Source organism: Podarcis raffonei, chromosome 7, assembly GCF_027172205.1.
Source record: "Podarcis raffonei isolate rPodRaf1 chromosome 7, rPodRaf1.pri, whole genome shotgun sequence".
Lineage (NCBI taxonomy): Eukaryota > Metazoa > Chordata > Lepidosauria > Squamata > Lacertidae > Podarcis > Podarcis raffonei.
This window is the reverse complement of record NC_070608.1, coordinates 20,051,600-20,068,481: the sequence shown is the minus strand read 5'-3', so window position 1 is coordinate 20,068,481 and position 16,882 is coordinate 20,051,600. Positions and strand designations below refer to the sequence as shown.

The following is a 16,882-nucleotide window of genomic DNA, read 5'->3' as shown; positions in this document are numbered from 1 at the left end:
ATGGTGTATTTTCTGGCAGGAGTGGCCAAAACTATTTTTCTATACATGGAATTCAAACAGCACCAGTAGTTAAGAACAGAATGGGTTGTAACAGCAGTTGCTGGTACCCACATGACTAGGACATTTAAATGACATGTAACTTCTCATTTCTTGTTTATTATTATTATTAATTATGTAAGTTTGTGTATAGTCCTTCATTTCAAGATCACAGAGCTGTTTGCAACATAAAAATATAAAATGAGAACACAGAATACATCATAAAAGAATAATGTGCCACGTCCCAAACGGATGCCTATGTGTATATAAGTAATAATCTGTGTCAGTTTTAAAGCCATCCGACTCCCCCCCCCCAATGTTTTTAAATTTCTGAAGTGAATTACAAATAAAATGTTAATACTGCATTTTTCTGTCAGCCTGACACTTAATTTTCTTCCGGCTAAGCATGCCAGTCATTTTAAAGCCCCGCCCATCTCTCCTCCCCCCTCCCCCCGCGCGCCTTCCTCAGGCCAAAGTGCGAGATGACGCCTCGGAAGGTGGCGACAAGCACCCTGAGGCGCTTGCGCAAAACGCCTTTTCCGCTTCCTGTCTTCTTCCTCGCTATTCTGCGCCTGGTTGGCCGAGAGCGGCGGGGCGCGGCCGGAAGAGGTGGAGTCGAGCTCGCGAGCGGGTCTCCCAGGTGACAGCGAGGCCGGGCTGGCGGCAACGGCCTATGAGGGAAGCAAGCGATGGCAGCAGCGGCGGCAGCAGCGGCGGCGGCAACGGCCACGTCTGAGCGGGAGGCCGCGTCCGCCCTTGAATGAAGGGAGCCCGCGGTCGCCGAGGGAAGCGGCTCCCCCTCGGCTCGCGCCGCCGCCGTCGTGTCGCCTCTTCTCCCGCTTGGCGCTGGACAAGGTGAGCGGGCGCCGGGGAGGCGCTGCCCGCCCTGGAGCCGCCTCGTCCCGGGGGGTGAGCTGGGCAGCTGCTTCCCCGGCTCGGAGAGGAAGCAGGCGGGCCCCGTCCCTCCCTCGGTCCGCCTGCGAGCCCTGATGGGGCGGCCTCTGGTTGGCCAGCCGCGGTTCTCCCCCCGCTTCCCAGTGGCGGCTCTTCCGCCGGAGCGAGGAGTTCCAACTTGCCAGACACCCGCTTCCCCTCTGCCGAGCTCAGCTAACCGGGGAAGCCCCAAAAGGTGTTCTTTCCCGCTTCTCACCTTGTAATGTAAGAGTCACAGCCTTGTTGTGGAAAGCCAGCGGGAGGTGTTCTGCGGCACCCCTTTTACAAAAAAGAGTTTTATTCGGGCATGTGCTTTTTTCTTTATGAGTGGGGGAGAGAGGAGAAGAATAATCTTTATTTGCATCAGCCACTAGCCATAGCAATAAAATAAAATGTACTGAAGACAGAGGTAGAAACTTAGCTAGAGAAAATGCATTTTGGGGGTTTACATCAATAATCAAATAATAGATCTTATTCTAATTGCCCCCACTAAAAACCTTGCAGTTTTTCTGTCACCTGATCATCTCGATGTGCTAAAAGGAAGGACACAGTAGCAGTGGTTGAGTGACCCGGCATGGACAATAATAGAGGGGTAATAACTTAGGTCCTCAAATCTTTATAAAGAGTGCAAGCCAAAAGCACATGAGTAACTGATGCAATACTGCCATCTCCACATGGACATAACTTTTTCCAGTGGAATTTTTTGAAATCAACCCTCAAGTCCAGCCGAAGGCAGTATCTTGCGAAAGTGAAAGCGCGCCTGTATTTTGGAATTGTTAAATTTTGCAGATAGGGTGCCAAAGTGTCAAGATGACTAGGTGGAAAATAATCATAGCATGGACAAAATGTCCTTATTGTGGCCAAATTATTCTCTCACTCGATATCATATAGGCGCTGTCTAATTAAAATATTTGCTTTTCTGAAGCCCAGTATTAGTAACTGTTGTGGTGATAAACCAGAAAAGTAAAGCTTTTGGTTGACAATTTTAGTCCAAGCACTCTCATGACAATCTTGCGATGTTGAGGGTAGTAGGCCAGTGGGGTTTAAATTTAGGCAAAGCCATGCAGGAATCGCAACTGAAGAATCCCTGACACATGTCCATCCAACCTCAGGTTAAAAGCCTCTTGAGAGATAGTGCAGGTAAACAGGCACACACACACACACACATTCAATATGTTAGTTCCTGAGGTCAGTGGGGAAATGAAACTGGAAGGAATACGGGCAGGGATAATGGCAGTAAAGTGTAAACGTGTGGAAAACACGGTTGCAGTAATCTAGCGGTGTTTATGGTAAACATCCTGGCACTGGTTAGGTAATTAGCATCTGTGGTTGAGTCAAAGGCCATAACCTCGTTTCGAAGCTCAGTTGATAAGCTTGGTTTTCCTTTTTTGGGAATGAGTTGAGTAAAAGTTGGAAGCTGTTCTAAACTAGGTACTATAAATACTAGTGGTAGTTGTACAGTGGTACCTTAGGTTACAGATGCTTCAGGTTACAGACTCCGCTAAGCCAGAAATAGTACCTTGGCTTAAGAACTTTGTTTCAGGATGAGAACAGATATTGCACGGCGGCGGCAGCGGGAGGCCCCATTAGCTAAAGTGGTACCTCAGGTTAAGAACAGTTTCAGGTTAAGAACAGACATCTCGAACGAATTAAGTTCTTAACCCGAGGTACCACTGTAGTTCTTTATAAAACAGTGCTTCCCACTTGGAACCAAAGCCCACCTTTTAAAAGGTGCCCTCTGACATGTGCAGCTAAATAAAACTTCAAGCATTAGGGGACTAGATAAAAGTTATAGTTCTTCTTCTTTTGAACTTTTACTGTGCCTACCTACATGCATCACTTGTGAGATTGCCTTTTTCTTCAAAGAAATACTGAACTTACTTCTGATATCACAAATTATGAGAACTATATCTAGAGATACGGAGAATTGACCTTGATCATGTGAGATGCAGAGAAAAGCTCCTTGGCTGTATTTAATGCATGTTATACTGGATGAGTGGGTGGCGCTGTGGGTAAAACCTCAGTGCCTAGGACTTGCTGATCGTTGGCGGTTCGAATCCCCGCGGTGGGGTGAGCTCCCGTCGTTTGGTCCCAGCTCCTGTCAACCTAGCAGTTCAAAAGCACCCCCAAGTGCAAGTAGATAAATAGGGACCGCTTTATAGTGGGAAGGTAAAAGGCGTTTCCGTGTGCGGTGCTGGTGCTGGCTCGCCAGATGCAGCTTCGTCACGCTGGCCACGTGACCCGGAAGTGTCTTCGGACAGCGCCGGCTCCCGGCCTCTTGAGCGAGATGAGCAGGGGTACCTTACCTTATACTGGATGAGACTTCAGACAAGTCCAGCATGCTTCAGCTGGTCAAGGAAGGGGTCACTCACTGTAAACTGTTGTATTGACCTAGTATTTGAGGAGGAAAACTCCATGTTCAACTGTCCAGATGTCTTTACTGTATACCTGTTCCCCTAGATTTGATTCATAATAGCACCTTGAGCTGTATAGTTTATTATTCTATTCTAAATAAGTTTGAGTTATGAGATTGACTCTTAAGTCATGGGCATGTCATATTGGCAGTTAAAATTTTAGGATAAGCATTACAGTTACTTTGTGCATGTTTACCTGGAAGCAAGTCCCAGCGAGCTCAGTGGAATTTGATGTTGGTTGGAAGGGAAACTGGCTATCACTCATGAGTCTTGGTAATTGTGGCTACCAGATTTTTTGTTTTTAAATACAGGGTCATATATTTTAGATTCCATTTAAATTGAACAACTTGAACGTTACACCGTTGATATTTAAAAGGCAAAGCTTCTACTTTATGCATTTGACTCACTCTGGTTGTGACACATTAGGAATGCTGGACATTAGTGGGAGTTGCTGTTTGAGGAATAGCCATTTTTTGAGCAGTATGAGTTGACATTTGTGACAATTTGTTTTTTTGCACCCATGAAAATCCACAAGAGACGTTCATATGCCTAGCATACATTATAGTATGTATTGATAATTACTACTTGTATTGAAAAAAATTAAGGGTTTGCTATATTCAATCTATATATTTTGTCACTTTGAAAAAGCAAAACACCTCTTGGCCCCTAGATGAATTTCCAAGCTATCTGAAAGAGTGGCTAATGGGAATAATACAGTTGTCCACTTACAGCACCCCATAGTCAATTTTGACTGAACTTAACCATCCAGGGGTCCTTTACCTTTACTCCCTTATGAGAATGAGGGGTTATGAACCATATTTTCTCTTAATTGATAAGGGCTGTCCCTTGCTCTGAACAAATTAAGTACTATAGTGCTAAAGAAGAATTCCTGTACCTGTATAGCTAAATGGGGTTAACCAGATAACAAGGACAGGCAGAAAGTAGGGGCAATGCCTATAATTTGAGGGTCTCCTATCTTTTTACTGGGACAAAGGCATAACTTGCAAACCTCTTATCATATCCTTCCTTTATTTACCTTTGCTCTAAATGAAAAAGCTCCAACCATTGCATCCTTCACTTGTTAGAGGAGTAGCTTCAGGCCCCTGCTAATTTTGGTTGTCTTTCTCTGCACCTTTTCCACCACAGCAAGGCGCAGTGACTGGAACTGTGCACAGTATTCCATATGAAGTTTGATCAGAGATTTGTATAAGGCCATTATAGTATTGGTCTTTTTATTTTAATACTTTTGCTGTTCATCTCCAGCATGGATTTTGCCATTTTCATAATGCAGGATTGATGTTTGCATTGAGCTATTCAACATGACTTCAAGATTGCTTGCCAGAGTAGTAGCCACTAGATCAGGCCCCGTCATTGTATATATGAAACTAGATTTTCTTCCCCAGTGTGCATCACTTCCTGCTTAACTAAACACCATTTTCTCTTTTAGTACCCATTCAACTCTTTATTTGGAACTCTTTATTATCCCTTTTCATTTAATCATCCCATTTAATTTGGTGTCACCACAAACGTGGCCACCATATAGTCTAGCTCTCTAAACAACCTACAACAGACAATGTTAAAGAGGTTGTATTGGATTACCCATGGCTTCTGAGATGACAAAGGGAAGTCCAAAAGGATGGCAAACACTATAGGCCAAAAGACCAGTTTTAACTGAAGGGAGAAAAGTGAGTAGGCTGGAGAGAATGCACTAACTGTGTGTTGCTTTGGCAACCAAGACGAACTTTTCTTATATACCTGAGGTATGGCTTGTGAGGACTTGTGCAGAGAGTTATGGGCCATTTACACTTCAGAACAATCCAGGAAAGTAGACTAAGAACGTAGAAGAAGATGATGATGAAGAAGATGAAGAAATGAGACCGGTGAGCATAAAATCATAAAATTGTAAGCTGGAACAGACTCAACTTACAATTCAACCCCCTGCAATGCAGGAGTTCTGCCCACAGCCGTCTCTGGGTGAGCTCAAACCATTAACCTTCTGGGTAGCAGCCAGATGTTCTCTTGGGAGCTACGTTTCAGTGACGGGCTCACTGAATCTGAGATACGCTTAAGGTACATGGTAGGACTACCTCCTTGCAGTGGAGGGTCTTTAAGTCGTGGAAGAAGGTAGAAGGACATTTTCAGAGACAGATACTGTATTTTCAGCCCTTTTTTACATACTCTGAAAAATGCTAGCTCCAGAACTTAAGTTAGTGCTATTATTTACTAGTTCATTGCAGTGTACATTGGCGGCTAAAGGGGAGGAGCATCATGAATGTCTGATTGTTCTAAATTTATGTTCTTATTTTATAATGCCACTCTTATCTGGTTGCTGTAACTGGTTGGAGCTGTTGGTTGAGAGAGATTATTTTCATGGCATTTAACAGTTGCATGCTTGTTAACTCTGCAGAATGCATTTGAATCCTTGTGATTTTCAGGTTATGGCTTCAACATCTGTTACTAATAGATACTGAATTTATCCCTGAGAAAATACAGATCACCTAACTTACCACTTCTGTTTCCATCCTCTTAGGTGTATGTGAACCCTTTGCTTATTGAGGTAACTGTGTTACTATAAGGTTATATCCCCCCCACCTCAGTTCCCAGTTGGTGTCAAATTGTTTTCTCTTTCGTTTTTTGGCGGGGGAAGAATTGTGGGTTGTATCCAGCTAAATCATTATTGAAGTAGGTCTGTAGAAATCAACCGTTTTAGGTTAGCCATGTTCATTGAATTCAGTAGCTCTACACTGAGTATAACTTTGTTAGATTCAACCAGTGCTTTTTTTCTGGGGGATATGCAAGGGTACGCACACCCCTAAACATTTTGTGAATCTTTGTACTTTTGTCCATTTACTGTATTTATTTCCCCCGATTTGAACTATAAAATGGTGTTTTTCTTGAGCCAAAATGAGAGTACCCCTAAACATTTTTTTAGGAAAAAAAGCCACTAGATTCAAGCCAAAGTGTGAAGATAAACGTTTTTTCTTTCTCAGGGAGAACTCCATCTTGGCCTGCAAACCTAGGCATGCTTAGTTGAAGTAAATATAATAATACATGCATACTTAGTTGAAGTGAATGAAATAATGCTTTTGACATTGATTGGCTTCTGTTTATTTTATACATTAATTCCAGTCCAGGAGAACCTTGATCTTCAAATCTACAGATATCTTTTTGGAGTGGTTATTTGTCCTGATACACCTGATATATGCATAGTCAGCTTCTTTGTACATTTTTCTTACTGACCTTTATAAAGCCTCACACAGTTGAGTTACAAATATTTAACTTGTGTGAATTCAGCTTTATACACTTGGCTGAAAAAAGAGGGTTGACCATCCAAGGGGAAGAAATGTTGGCAATCTCACAGTACACTTATATATTTTGAAATGTCTTCAGAAACTTTGTTGCTGTGCCATTGCCAGAAGTTTCCACAGGTAGATAAGCTTGGTAGATGAAGTTGGAGTTGCATGTGTAACCCCTTCTTCTCTCCACTGTGCTTACCTTACTCTTGCCACTGGAGCATCAGTTGCTGCTGAGTATTAAGAGCTTCCCGCCCCCCCCCCTTTTTGAATGATGAAGCACCTTTCCCTCCTAAATGAAGGGCAAGGCAGTAACAGGACAGGATTGTCTGCCTGCCACTATTGCCTTCCATCATGTTATTTACTCTTCTATTCTTCTTGCCATTTACAGTACACTTATGATATATTATGGGATATGAGGATATGCTTCAACCTCATGCTGTCTTAATAAAGTTATTTGTGGTCATAAAATGCAATTCCTATATACAGTTTGTAAGAATAAAAAATCATAGGCATTATGGCATACAGACATAGATAACAAAATTCCAAATATACTGTAAAGCTCCTGGGAGGACTGTACAGTAGTTTCTGTATAATAGAATAGATTTTGAGTTGTAGGACTCTCAATTATTTCACAAGATTGCACTGTTGAAGCTGAAATGGTGATAGTTATTGTCTGAGAATTATTTTTCTATGTCTGAAAGAATTCCTTGATGGTTATTCCCAGGTGAATATATACAGGATTGCAGGCTTAGTGTTGCATATCATGAGAAAATGTAGGGTTAACTGACTTCATGGTGGAAGTAACACTGACTGTTCTGAACTGTAATAAACTCTTGATGAGTGCCAGAATGGTAAGCGTTATGGGCTGTATGTTTACAGAGTGGGGGTACAGGAGAAAGTTCATATTTGTATTTTCCAGTTTAAGTCTGTCTGTGAATGAGACATAAAAATATCAAAAATACTATTCATTGCATTAATGAAATCAAGTGAAAAACAGAGTGTGTGATTGACTTTTCATTAATTAGTATAAACTTCTTTTAAAAATGTCAGATTAGCTTATTGTGAAGCCCTGTTGAAGTGCAGTGGAAACTCACTTGAATAAATAGTCACTCATTTGATAAACTATGGCAAGTAAGAATTGCTTCCATGCAAGGAATATTTGGTTGAGGCAGAGAGGTGGTTCTTTTGTTCACTTCAGGCTGTTAATGTGTCAGAAGTTATTAACATAGGTTTGCATGGGCAGGCAGGCTAGTAATTTTTTGTGACCTTAAAAATTAATAGTAAGTTGAATGCCCTGATGCTGCAGTTACTGAAAACCATTTGTGGAACTTGATAAAGAGAACCACACACTTGAATTACTGTTTTTCCATTTTTATTTGGACTATTTAAGTGTCTGATTCCAAATTATCTTTGTGGGGCTTAGGGAGTGAAGTGCAAAGGCAGTTTAGAGAACCCACCTCTCCCCTAGACCTGATAAATTCAAGAGGCTGCTTATAGTTTGGCTTCTTAATATCTGCTTTCCTTGGTAAAAAAGCAAGACTTGAAGGTGGTCTGAAAAAAATATGTAAACTCATGAATTCAGTGAGCATAAACATAGAAGGGCTGGCTAGGCCTAGTTTGGATGTTACAGCCAAAGAGTGGTTTAGCGAATGGGAATGTGCTGGCTTTGTTCCTGCATCCATAAGGTACCAAAAAGTTGTGTAATACATGTCAGCATAATTGTATTAATTCTTTTGCAGGTGAAGACTTTCACCATGGCCATTACACAGTTCCGTCTTTTTAAAATTTGTACATGCCTGGCAGCAGTACTGTCTTTTTTTAAGCGCTTAATATGCAGGTAAATAGCTTCTCTTGCATGTGATTTTGGTTTAATTGTAAGGTTTTTCCCCCCTCTTCATTTGTGAAGAACTTTGTTTTCTTATTTAATTTCAGGCTGTGTAAAGCTCTACCTTAATTTGCATGGTTACACGTTTAAATGAGTTGTACCGAAAAGAGTTGTAAAATATATATATATATATATAATTTTATTCCTTATTTGCACTGCTAAGAAATAGCCATGACAGTTGTTTTAAAGAACCTGCTTTCACCTCTTCTTTTTCATGTCATCTATATAACTTTTTTCTGAAACTTCTGGAGTACCTGGAAATGTTGAACAATTTTTATTCTGGTTTGAAATGACACTTTTAGCAACATAGAAGCTAACAATGTAAACATTTCTTTGGAAAAAGGAAATGTTATGCTGCAAAAGCAACAGAGACTGCTGGGACACCTTAAGCCACTTATTGTGGCATTAGTGTTTGTGGGCCAGAATCCACACTTTTGATTGCATGATGAGGTCATTTTAATTAGCTGACATATCTGCATTACTGCCGTGGGCTCCTCTGGAGGAATTAATTAAATAGATAAAATCCTGAGTACAGAGAGAAGGGTAAAAAGTTCCATTCTTTGTTAGGGACAAAGTCAAGCAGTTCCAGGGAGCAGTAGGTGTCACAATACTTTTCAGGAGTGGGTTTTACCAGAGCTAACTAGATCTTGTATTCCTGTGATTGGGTTTTCTGTCCTCAATATTTGTTTGTTTGTTATCTGCAATACTCAATATTTTTCTTCTTGATGAATAAGCATAGCTAGATAATACTGTAAATAAACTTTGAATAGAAACAATTTCAGAAAGTGTGTGCAGCAGTAATTACACTGGTCTAAGGTGCCAATGAATCTTTATCTGTTACCCAACCACCACCCCTGGCCAAAAAAACAACAACCATGGACAAATTGAGGCATGCAATTAGTATCATAGAATCATATCATTGGAAGGGACCACAAGGATCATCTAGTCCACCTTTCTGGAATTCAGGAATCTTTCGCCCAAAGTGGGGTTTGAACCCATGGCGCTGAGATTAGGAGTCTCATGCTACCGACTGAGCTATACTACTCTTTTTTAAAAAAAGTAGAAGTATGCTTGTTGCTTTTGTAGTGTTCATTCAGTAGTGGTTCTATGAACTTTAATTTGGTTCAAGATTGAACCTTGAAAATATTAACACTTTACTTAAAAATTAGAAAACAAAAGTACAGTCCATGTGAAGATTTTGGTAGTTACAGCATAGTTCCCATTCCTGGCAAGCCTCCCTTATTATTCTCTCTGGCTTTATACTCACTCACCACCACCACCACCCCAATATAAATAGTGAGAAGCATGCATACCATAAATAATGTTAAACACTGTTCCATCCATTTGGGCTGCATAATTCAATAAATTTAGCAAGACTTTATCGAACTAAAGACTCAAAGCTGTGTCTTCCAGGCACAGTTCTCTCTTCAAAGTTCAAAGTTCTTTACACACTTCAGTGCCTGTGTTTTGGTGCAGAGAAACCATACAGACTACTGCTTCAGTTAATGTCCCAACACAAGGATTTTAATGGCCAGATTCCACAAGAGGAAGAGCAATCGGAAAAGGAAGTGACCTCTTCTTTTTATATATTGTAAAGCGGGGGGAGGCAATAAGATGCTCTCCTTATGGTATGGACACTAACTCCATCAGCCCCAGCCAGCATGTGCAATGGTTGGAGTCAAAGAGAATTGTAGTCCATACTATCTAGATGTCATCACACTGTGTATGTGTTCCCTTCCAAATCACAGATGTGCAAGCAGGAGTCTGTACCTTGGTAAGAAGTAGTCAGGTATGTTGATTCTTATGAAGGAAATCACTTGCATCAGCTGAGAGACATCTACAGTAACTAGGATAGTAGTGGGAGGTTTAAATTAAGATAAAGATAAAGACCAGCACTTCTTCAAAAGCAGATATTAATCTTTGCTTGTTCACACAAAAATTACTAACCTTTTCAATCCACTGCATTTTCACTTAGCTACGTTCAATCATTTTCTTTAACATATTTAGCCTTACTAATAGCTTTTAGTGTTCGTGTTTTCAGAACTAAGAAGATCCTTGCCTTTCTTTTTCAGGACTGGAAGAGGGCGAAAACTTAGTGGAGATCAAATAACTTTACCAACTACTGTGGATTACTCGTTGGTTCCAAAGCAGGTAATACCTTTTAATGTCAGTGATTGAACAATAGTAATTCCAAGTGGCTAAGTCAAATATAGATTGTTTTTTATGAGTGTCAAGCTGCAAATAGAAAGCTGAAGTCTCACTGTTTTCATCTTTAGTCAGAAGTAGAAGACTGGACTTCGTGGGATGAAGATGCACCTACAAGCGTGAAGATTGAAGGTGGCAATGGCGATGTGGCCAATCAGCAAAATGGTTTGGAAGAAATGGAGCCTGACTATTTTAAGGACATGACGCCAACAATAAGGAAAACACAGAAAGTAGGTTTCAAGCACACGTGACACCAAACATTATGTAACATCTTATAAAGTAGTCCTTATTAGGATTTGGTGCAGAGGAAATTTCTTTGTGTGAATCAGCTGGTCTGGTGCATTTTAGTATTGTAATGCAACAATATGGTTGTATGTGGCAGAGGGATAACATGCAAAATTAAAGGTGTTACTCCATCTTGATCTCTTAACTGGCTAGTCTGGGTTGCTACAAGTACAGCAGCATGTATAGTTACATTATTGCTGCTTGTATCAAATTTTGGAGACTTCAGAGGAAGCTTACTCTTTTCTGTAGCTTAGAACTTCATTTGTAATCAGGTGACTGGCTTGTATGTTTACTGGCGACAGTATGATACCAAGGGAGTTGGTGCATTTAAGGTTTCCAGAGCAGCGTTGACTCGGTTCAGAAGTGTACAAGCCTTCATAAGCTTTGGTTTTGTCCCTTTTCTCCTCCTTGGTATGCACAAAGAGGAAATCATAAGCACCTTTTCTGTTTTTAAACAAGCCATGGGGCTCTGTTTTTGCCCAAACATGGGAAACACCAGTTTGTTTAACTCTGGTTAGTGGAAACACACTGAAATCTGAGACCATAGTTTAATCCTGGCTAAATTCTCGCTGACTAGAGCTTAAGTAAACCAGCGTTACCAGAGTTTGGACATAATGGGAAACCATATTTTAAAATTGGATGCAGATGCTTCTGATCATTTGGCTGCAAGAGGTTGGGAGGGAGAGTGAGCAGCATAAGTCTAAAGGTCATGAAGAGTGGTTCATTGTTTGGGAAGTGTGGGAATGCCCGTGTGCGCGAGTTTCCTTCCAATTCACAGATGTGCGGGTGTGAGTCTGTACCTTATTGTCAAGTAGTCAGTTATCATATTGTCATGAGGCATGATTCACTGTGGCCACAGTAGGTTAATAAGCTGAAAATCTTGCAATTCATTCTGTTAATAATGGAGGTATTTATGATATGTTTTCTCTTCTCCAATGTTATATTTCAGATTATTGTTAAAAAACGCGAACCCTTAAGTTTTGGGAACCAGGATGTCAGTGCAGGATTTTCTAGTAGATTAGCAGCTACACAAGACACTCCTTTTATTCATCAGTCTGTAAGTATCTTCTCTGTACTGATCACTTTCTGTGTTTATGTTTTATCTCAGACGAATGTGTAACTAATTTTGCTTTTTCAGAGGCAGGTTGTTGTTGGAATGTCTCTTAAGGGTACTTTCCAATGCCAAATTTCCAAAGGCAGCACTTTGTTTTAAAGAGTGTATCTTGAAACTTGTTGATTATATCACTCCTACCTGTACTCCTACCTCCCATAATACAAAAGACCTGCTAAATTGCAAAATAAAAATGGTTGAACTGCCAAAGCCTCACCCTTCCAAGCATTGACCAGCTATTTTGGTGGCTTGTTGTAGAGTAGCTTCAGGCATGGCTCACTACACTTTCTTTCCTGCTTATTGTTCTCCATGGCATGTTAGCCCAGCTGCAGTATTGGTTGATCCAGTCTGCTCCCCCAGCTTTTCAAATTGTAGGATTGCTTCAATTCATTCACTTCCCCCTTAACCCCTATTACAGGGGTATCCAAACTTTTTTCAAAGACGGCCAGATTTGATGAAGTGAACATGCGTGAGGGCCAGCCAAAGGGCCGACCAAAGGTGTTGACCTTTTTTTAGGATTGAAGTTGTTGAGCTTTTCATTGGATTTTACCCCAGGAAATAAACTGCCACAGGGGCCTGATTAAACCGACCGGCGGGCTGGATTAGGCCCCTGAAACGGACTTTGGACATGCCTGCCCTATTACGTGCAACAAGTGTTTCTGTCAAAATTAAGAACTAAACCAGTGCATCCATTTGTTCTCTCTATCGATAAATGTGGTGTTTTTCCACTAACCCCCATGAAAAGTATGTGATGCATTAGACAATTGCCCATAAAAGGAAGTGGTTGTTAACCCCCCAAGCCTGCCAAAAGGCTCCCATGGGTGTCAAGGGGACTCTGCTGAATAGGGTGTGTTGTGCTCAGGGGGACTGTGGAAAATCCGGTGGAAACACCTTCTCTGAAGACTTCCTGCAGTTCTCCCTTTCCCCCTTTTCACCCTATTCTGCAGCCCACCCCATTCAGCAGGGTGCCCCTAATCCTTGGAAGATGCTGAGGGAGGAGGAGCAAAAAAAACTCACCTTGTGCTAACCCCCTTTCTTGGGAATATTTCTGGATCCAATCCTATATATCATGCCTTTCGTTGATATAAATTTGGGATTTCATGTATGTAAAAACTAGGACGTGACAGAGACATCTGTGATAGTTTGCTTTGTCTGCTAGTAAAAACTTCAGGAGTTTTAGACAGATGTTCCCAAAGGGAATGTTACAATATAGTATGGCAGGAACATGGAAGAGTGATGTATGCACAGTTAAGGAATTAATAATGTCTTGGCCAGCACTAGAAAGCAGAAAATGCTTCTGTGTTTTTGGAAGTTCATTCAACACATGGCTGCCTTCATTAAGTACTGTGGAGAGTGGTAGAGTTGCTGTTGCCTAACTAGGATTCCATTCCTATAAATAGGATGACACACCCCTAATGTGGAATAATAGTTTTCTGAGATTTAGCAAGTTGAGTCTCTCTCTATAGATGTGTGTTGAATTCTTGTCCTTTTCCAGCCAGAACTGGGAGACTTGGAGACATGGCAGGAAAACAGAAATGCTTGGGAAGAAGAGGAAGATGCCTCCTGGCAAGCAGAAGAGGTTCTTAGGTAAATTTGCACAATCTTATAATTAGCTGTACTGCAAATATTTGCTGTTAACTAGCAGGCATTGATTCAGGGAGCATGCACTTTTAATCGTGTTTGCATGTAACACTAAGCTCATTGTCATATGAATGAACCCTTCAGCTTGTATGCTCCTCCCTGACCCCTTTTCCTTTTTTGATACAGTCATGAGCTATTAGACGCTATTGGGCCATTTTCGCTGGCACAGTGAACTTCAGTGCATTCAACAATTGCGTCAGTGGACTGATTAGCACAGAACACTGGATGCAACCCATTGCTTGTTTTTGAACAGAAGCAAGTTCAAGTAGTTAAATTTTAATTGTGGCTTATAGAAACCAGCAAGCTTCATAAACCAGGGTTTGAAATTGGCTTGTGGCGAGTAGAAAATGAAAGCAGCTCACCAGAGGGAGTGGGGAGTGTGCAAGTTTAAGGTCACCTAAGCTCTTCACTGTACTGAGCACAGCATTCATATAAGAGAATTAAAAAATACAGTGGTACCTTGAGTTACAAACGCCTCGGGTTACAAATGCTTCAGGTTACAAACTCTGCTAACCTGGAAGAGCTGCCTTGAGTTGAGAACTTTGCCCCAGGATGAGAATGGAAATCGTGTGCCAGCGGCACAGCGGCAGCAAGAGGCCTCATTAGTGAAAGCATGCCTCTAGTTAAGAAAAGTTCAGGTTAAGAACGAACCTCCGGAACAAATTGTGCTTAACTAGAAGTACCACTGTAAACAGAAACCCCAAGTATAAAGAGGCAATACAATTACTGTGAAGATTCATAACAGTAAAATCATTGCAATTTGAAAAGCCCCAACACTTTTGTGAATTTAATATTGGAATGCTGTTCCCAGTGCTGCTCACTTGTCACATATCCAGAGCTTTAGGCACCAGGCCAAGAATTTTCTATTCACCCAGGCATTTGATTGCTTCTGTTTAAGGCTGTTTTCTGCTCTTAATTTGAACATTTTTTTGTTTGGTTCTATTTTCTTCTGCAATCCGCTTTTTTAAAATCAGGATAAAAATTATGGACCATATCCAGTGCTTCAGTTCTGCTGGCATGATGGACTTTCATGCATGCAGCGGGGCTTCCTCTTCTCTCCGCCCCCCCATCCCCAGATGTTTGAGGGCCCTTCTAGAGCAGATTTTGCAGTGTGCACAGGGAGGAGGAGAAGTCTCATTACACCAGTGGAAATATATTGAATGCAGCCCCTTTTGTTTGCTTACTTACTTTTAAAAAATACTATTTATCAATAAAAAGTGGAGAAAAGGCCATATTCAGGGTCCAACACAGCTAAGAGTTTATGAACGACAGCTTCTCCATACCTTCCTGTTGCATACTTAGTCAGCACAAGAACCCAAATAGTGTGGTTTGAAGGCACAAGAAGCCGTGCCTGGATTGGAGACTGCCTAGGAGCCACATGTACACCATCTTTCTTTCATGATGGAAGAAAGGTGGGATCTGCAGCGTTTGCTAAGGATTCCACGTCATCTTAAGTTGCTGATAAAAAATGGTACAGCGCTTCATTCAAAATCTCATTCTGGTTGGAGAAGCATTGATGAGTGCTGTTTAAGTATGACTATAAAGATGAGCAGGAAAGGTTGTTGTTATAATACACAGTTGTACCTTGGTTCTCAAACAGAATCCGTTCCGGAAGTCTGTTCAACTTCCAAAAACATTCAGAAACCAAGGCGTGGCTTCCGATTGGCTGCAGGAGCTTACTGTACTCAATCAGGAGGTGTCAGACGTTCGGCTTCCAAAAAAAGTTCACAAAACACTTCAGGGTTTGTGGTTTTTGGGAGCCAAAACGTTCGAGTCACAAGGCATTCCAGAACCAAGGTACAACACTATACGTATGAGATCATTGCAAAGAATAGTTTAAATTGTTGGAAATACTGAATCCTTAAAATAATACCTTCCCTAGCCACCAGAGGGCTCAGTATACATCCAAGCCTCTCCCATTCTTGCTTAAAGAACAATCATCATTTGTTATATTTCACTTTCTTGAGGATTAGCGTTAAGGCCATGGATGGTTTCCCATGCCTTACTCAAAATACATGGTCTGAAATCTTACCCAAACTGCCATGAGAAGGGGTGAATTTTACATCAAACAATGCTCACATCTGTTTTACCAAGCTTATGTTGGTTAACACGTTCCACTGCTTAGCTCTAAATTGTATTGGAAAGTAGATTATATTCCATGGGTAGGCCGCTATTGGTCGCATCTCAGGCAGCCATTAATTCTGTGTCACTGTATTTGTGCACCTTCTGTATACGGAAAGTATTTGCATCCATTAGGTGGAAAGTCATTTCCATCTTTTGCATCCATTGATGCAGTTCTATTTTTTGTCAAATTGCAGGCAGCAGAAAATAGCAGAAAGGGAAAAAAGGGCAGCTGAGCAACAAAGGAAGAAAATGGAGAAAGAAGCACAGCGGTTAATGAAGAAAGAACAAAATAAAATTGGTGTGAAGCTGTCCTAACAACATTTGCCTTGGTCTCAAGGAGCCAGCAGTGGGGAGAGAATTCAGCTTCATTATTTTGTATTGATCTCAGTATTTTTAGAACTCCGGCTCACTACTTATTTTAAAGCCATCTTGGAAGAGACGGTTCGTTCTTCCATAAAGCAACTGGACAGTTCAAACAACGACAGCATCATCCCATTTAATCCCATCAAGTTGGGACAGTGTTTCCTGCAGAAGCCCTGTCCCCGTGCACTCCCACTGCGAGAAGAGCTGCTACTTCATAAACTCTTCAAATGCCTGTTTTGAAGCTAAAGGGAAAAGGGTGTAAATAATTGAATGATGGCAATCTATTGTCTATTATGCTTATTACGAGAAAGGTGTGTAATTAAATAATTTTAAAGAATGTGTTGCTTCACTGCTTGTTTTCACAAAACCCTGCCTTTACTGCAGTACTAAGTGCCTCATTATAAATTTTAGGGAAGCCAGTTAAGCTGACGGTGTCATACATAGAAGGATAATTTGCTTAATGCCAGCCATGACTTCAGGCAAAAAAGAAGATGTTGCTATTATCTTGCTTTGTTCGATGTACCTGCGATGATGTTTGCTTTCTTGCATCTTTAAACTCCCAAGACAGAAGCCCTGCTGGAAGGTTAAG

The 16,882-nt window shown here is 41.2% G+C and overlaps 1 protein-coding gene across 3 annotated transcripts; it reads left to right on the top strand.

Moving 5' to 3' along the window:
* The first annotated feature begins 639 nt into the window (after positions 1–639).
* Positions 640–16,630, top strand: EBAG9 (estrogen receptor binding site associated antigen 9). Of its 3 annotated transcripts, none has more exons than XM_053395429.1 (7): positions 793–891; positions 8,419–8,516; positions 10,637–10,715; positions 10,841–10,999; positions 12,004–12,111; positions 13,661–13,752; positions 16,125–16,630. In XM_053395429.1, the coding sequence occupies exons 2-7, from the start codon at positions 8,434–8,436 to the stop codon at positions 16,243–16,245; spliced, it is 642 nt and encodes a 213-aa protein (XP_053251404.1). In that variant the 5' UTR covers positions 793–891; positions 8,419–8,433; the 3' UTR covers positions 16,246–16,630. The 3 variants fall into 3 exon arrangements, with proteins under 3 accessions (XP_053251403.1, XP_053251404.1, XP_053251405.1); XM_053395430.1 differs by lacking the exon at positions 793–891 and adding an exon at positions 6,343–6,418; XM_053395428.1 differs by lacking the exon at positions 8,419–8,516 and having other exon boundaries at positions 640–891.
* Positions 16,631–16,882: the final 252 nt, after the last annotated feature.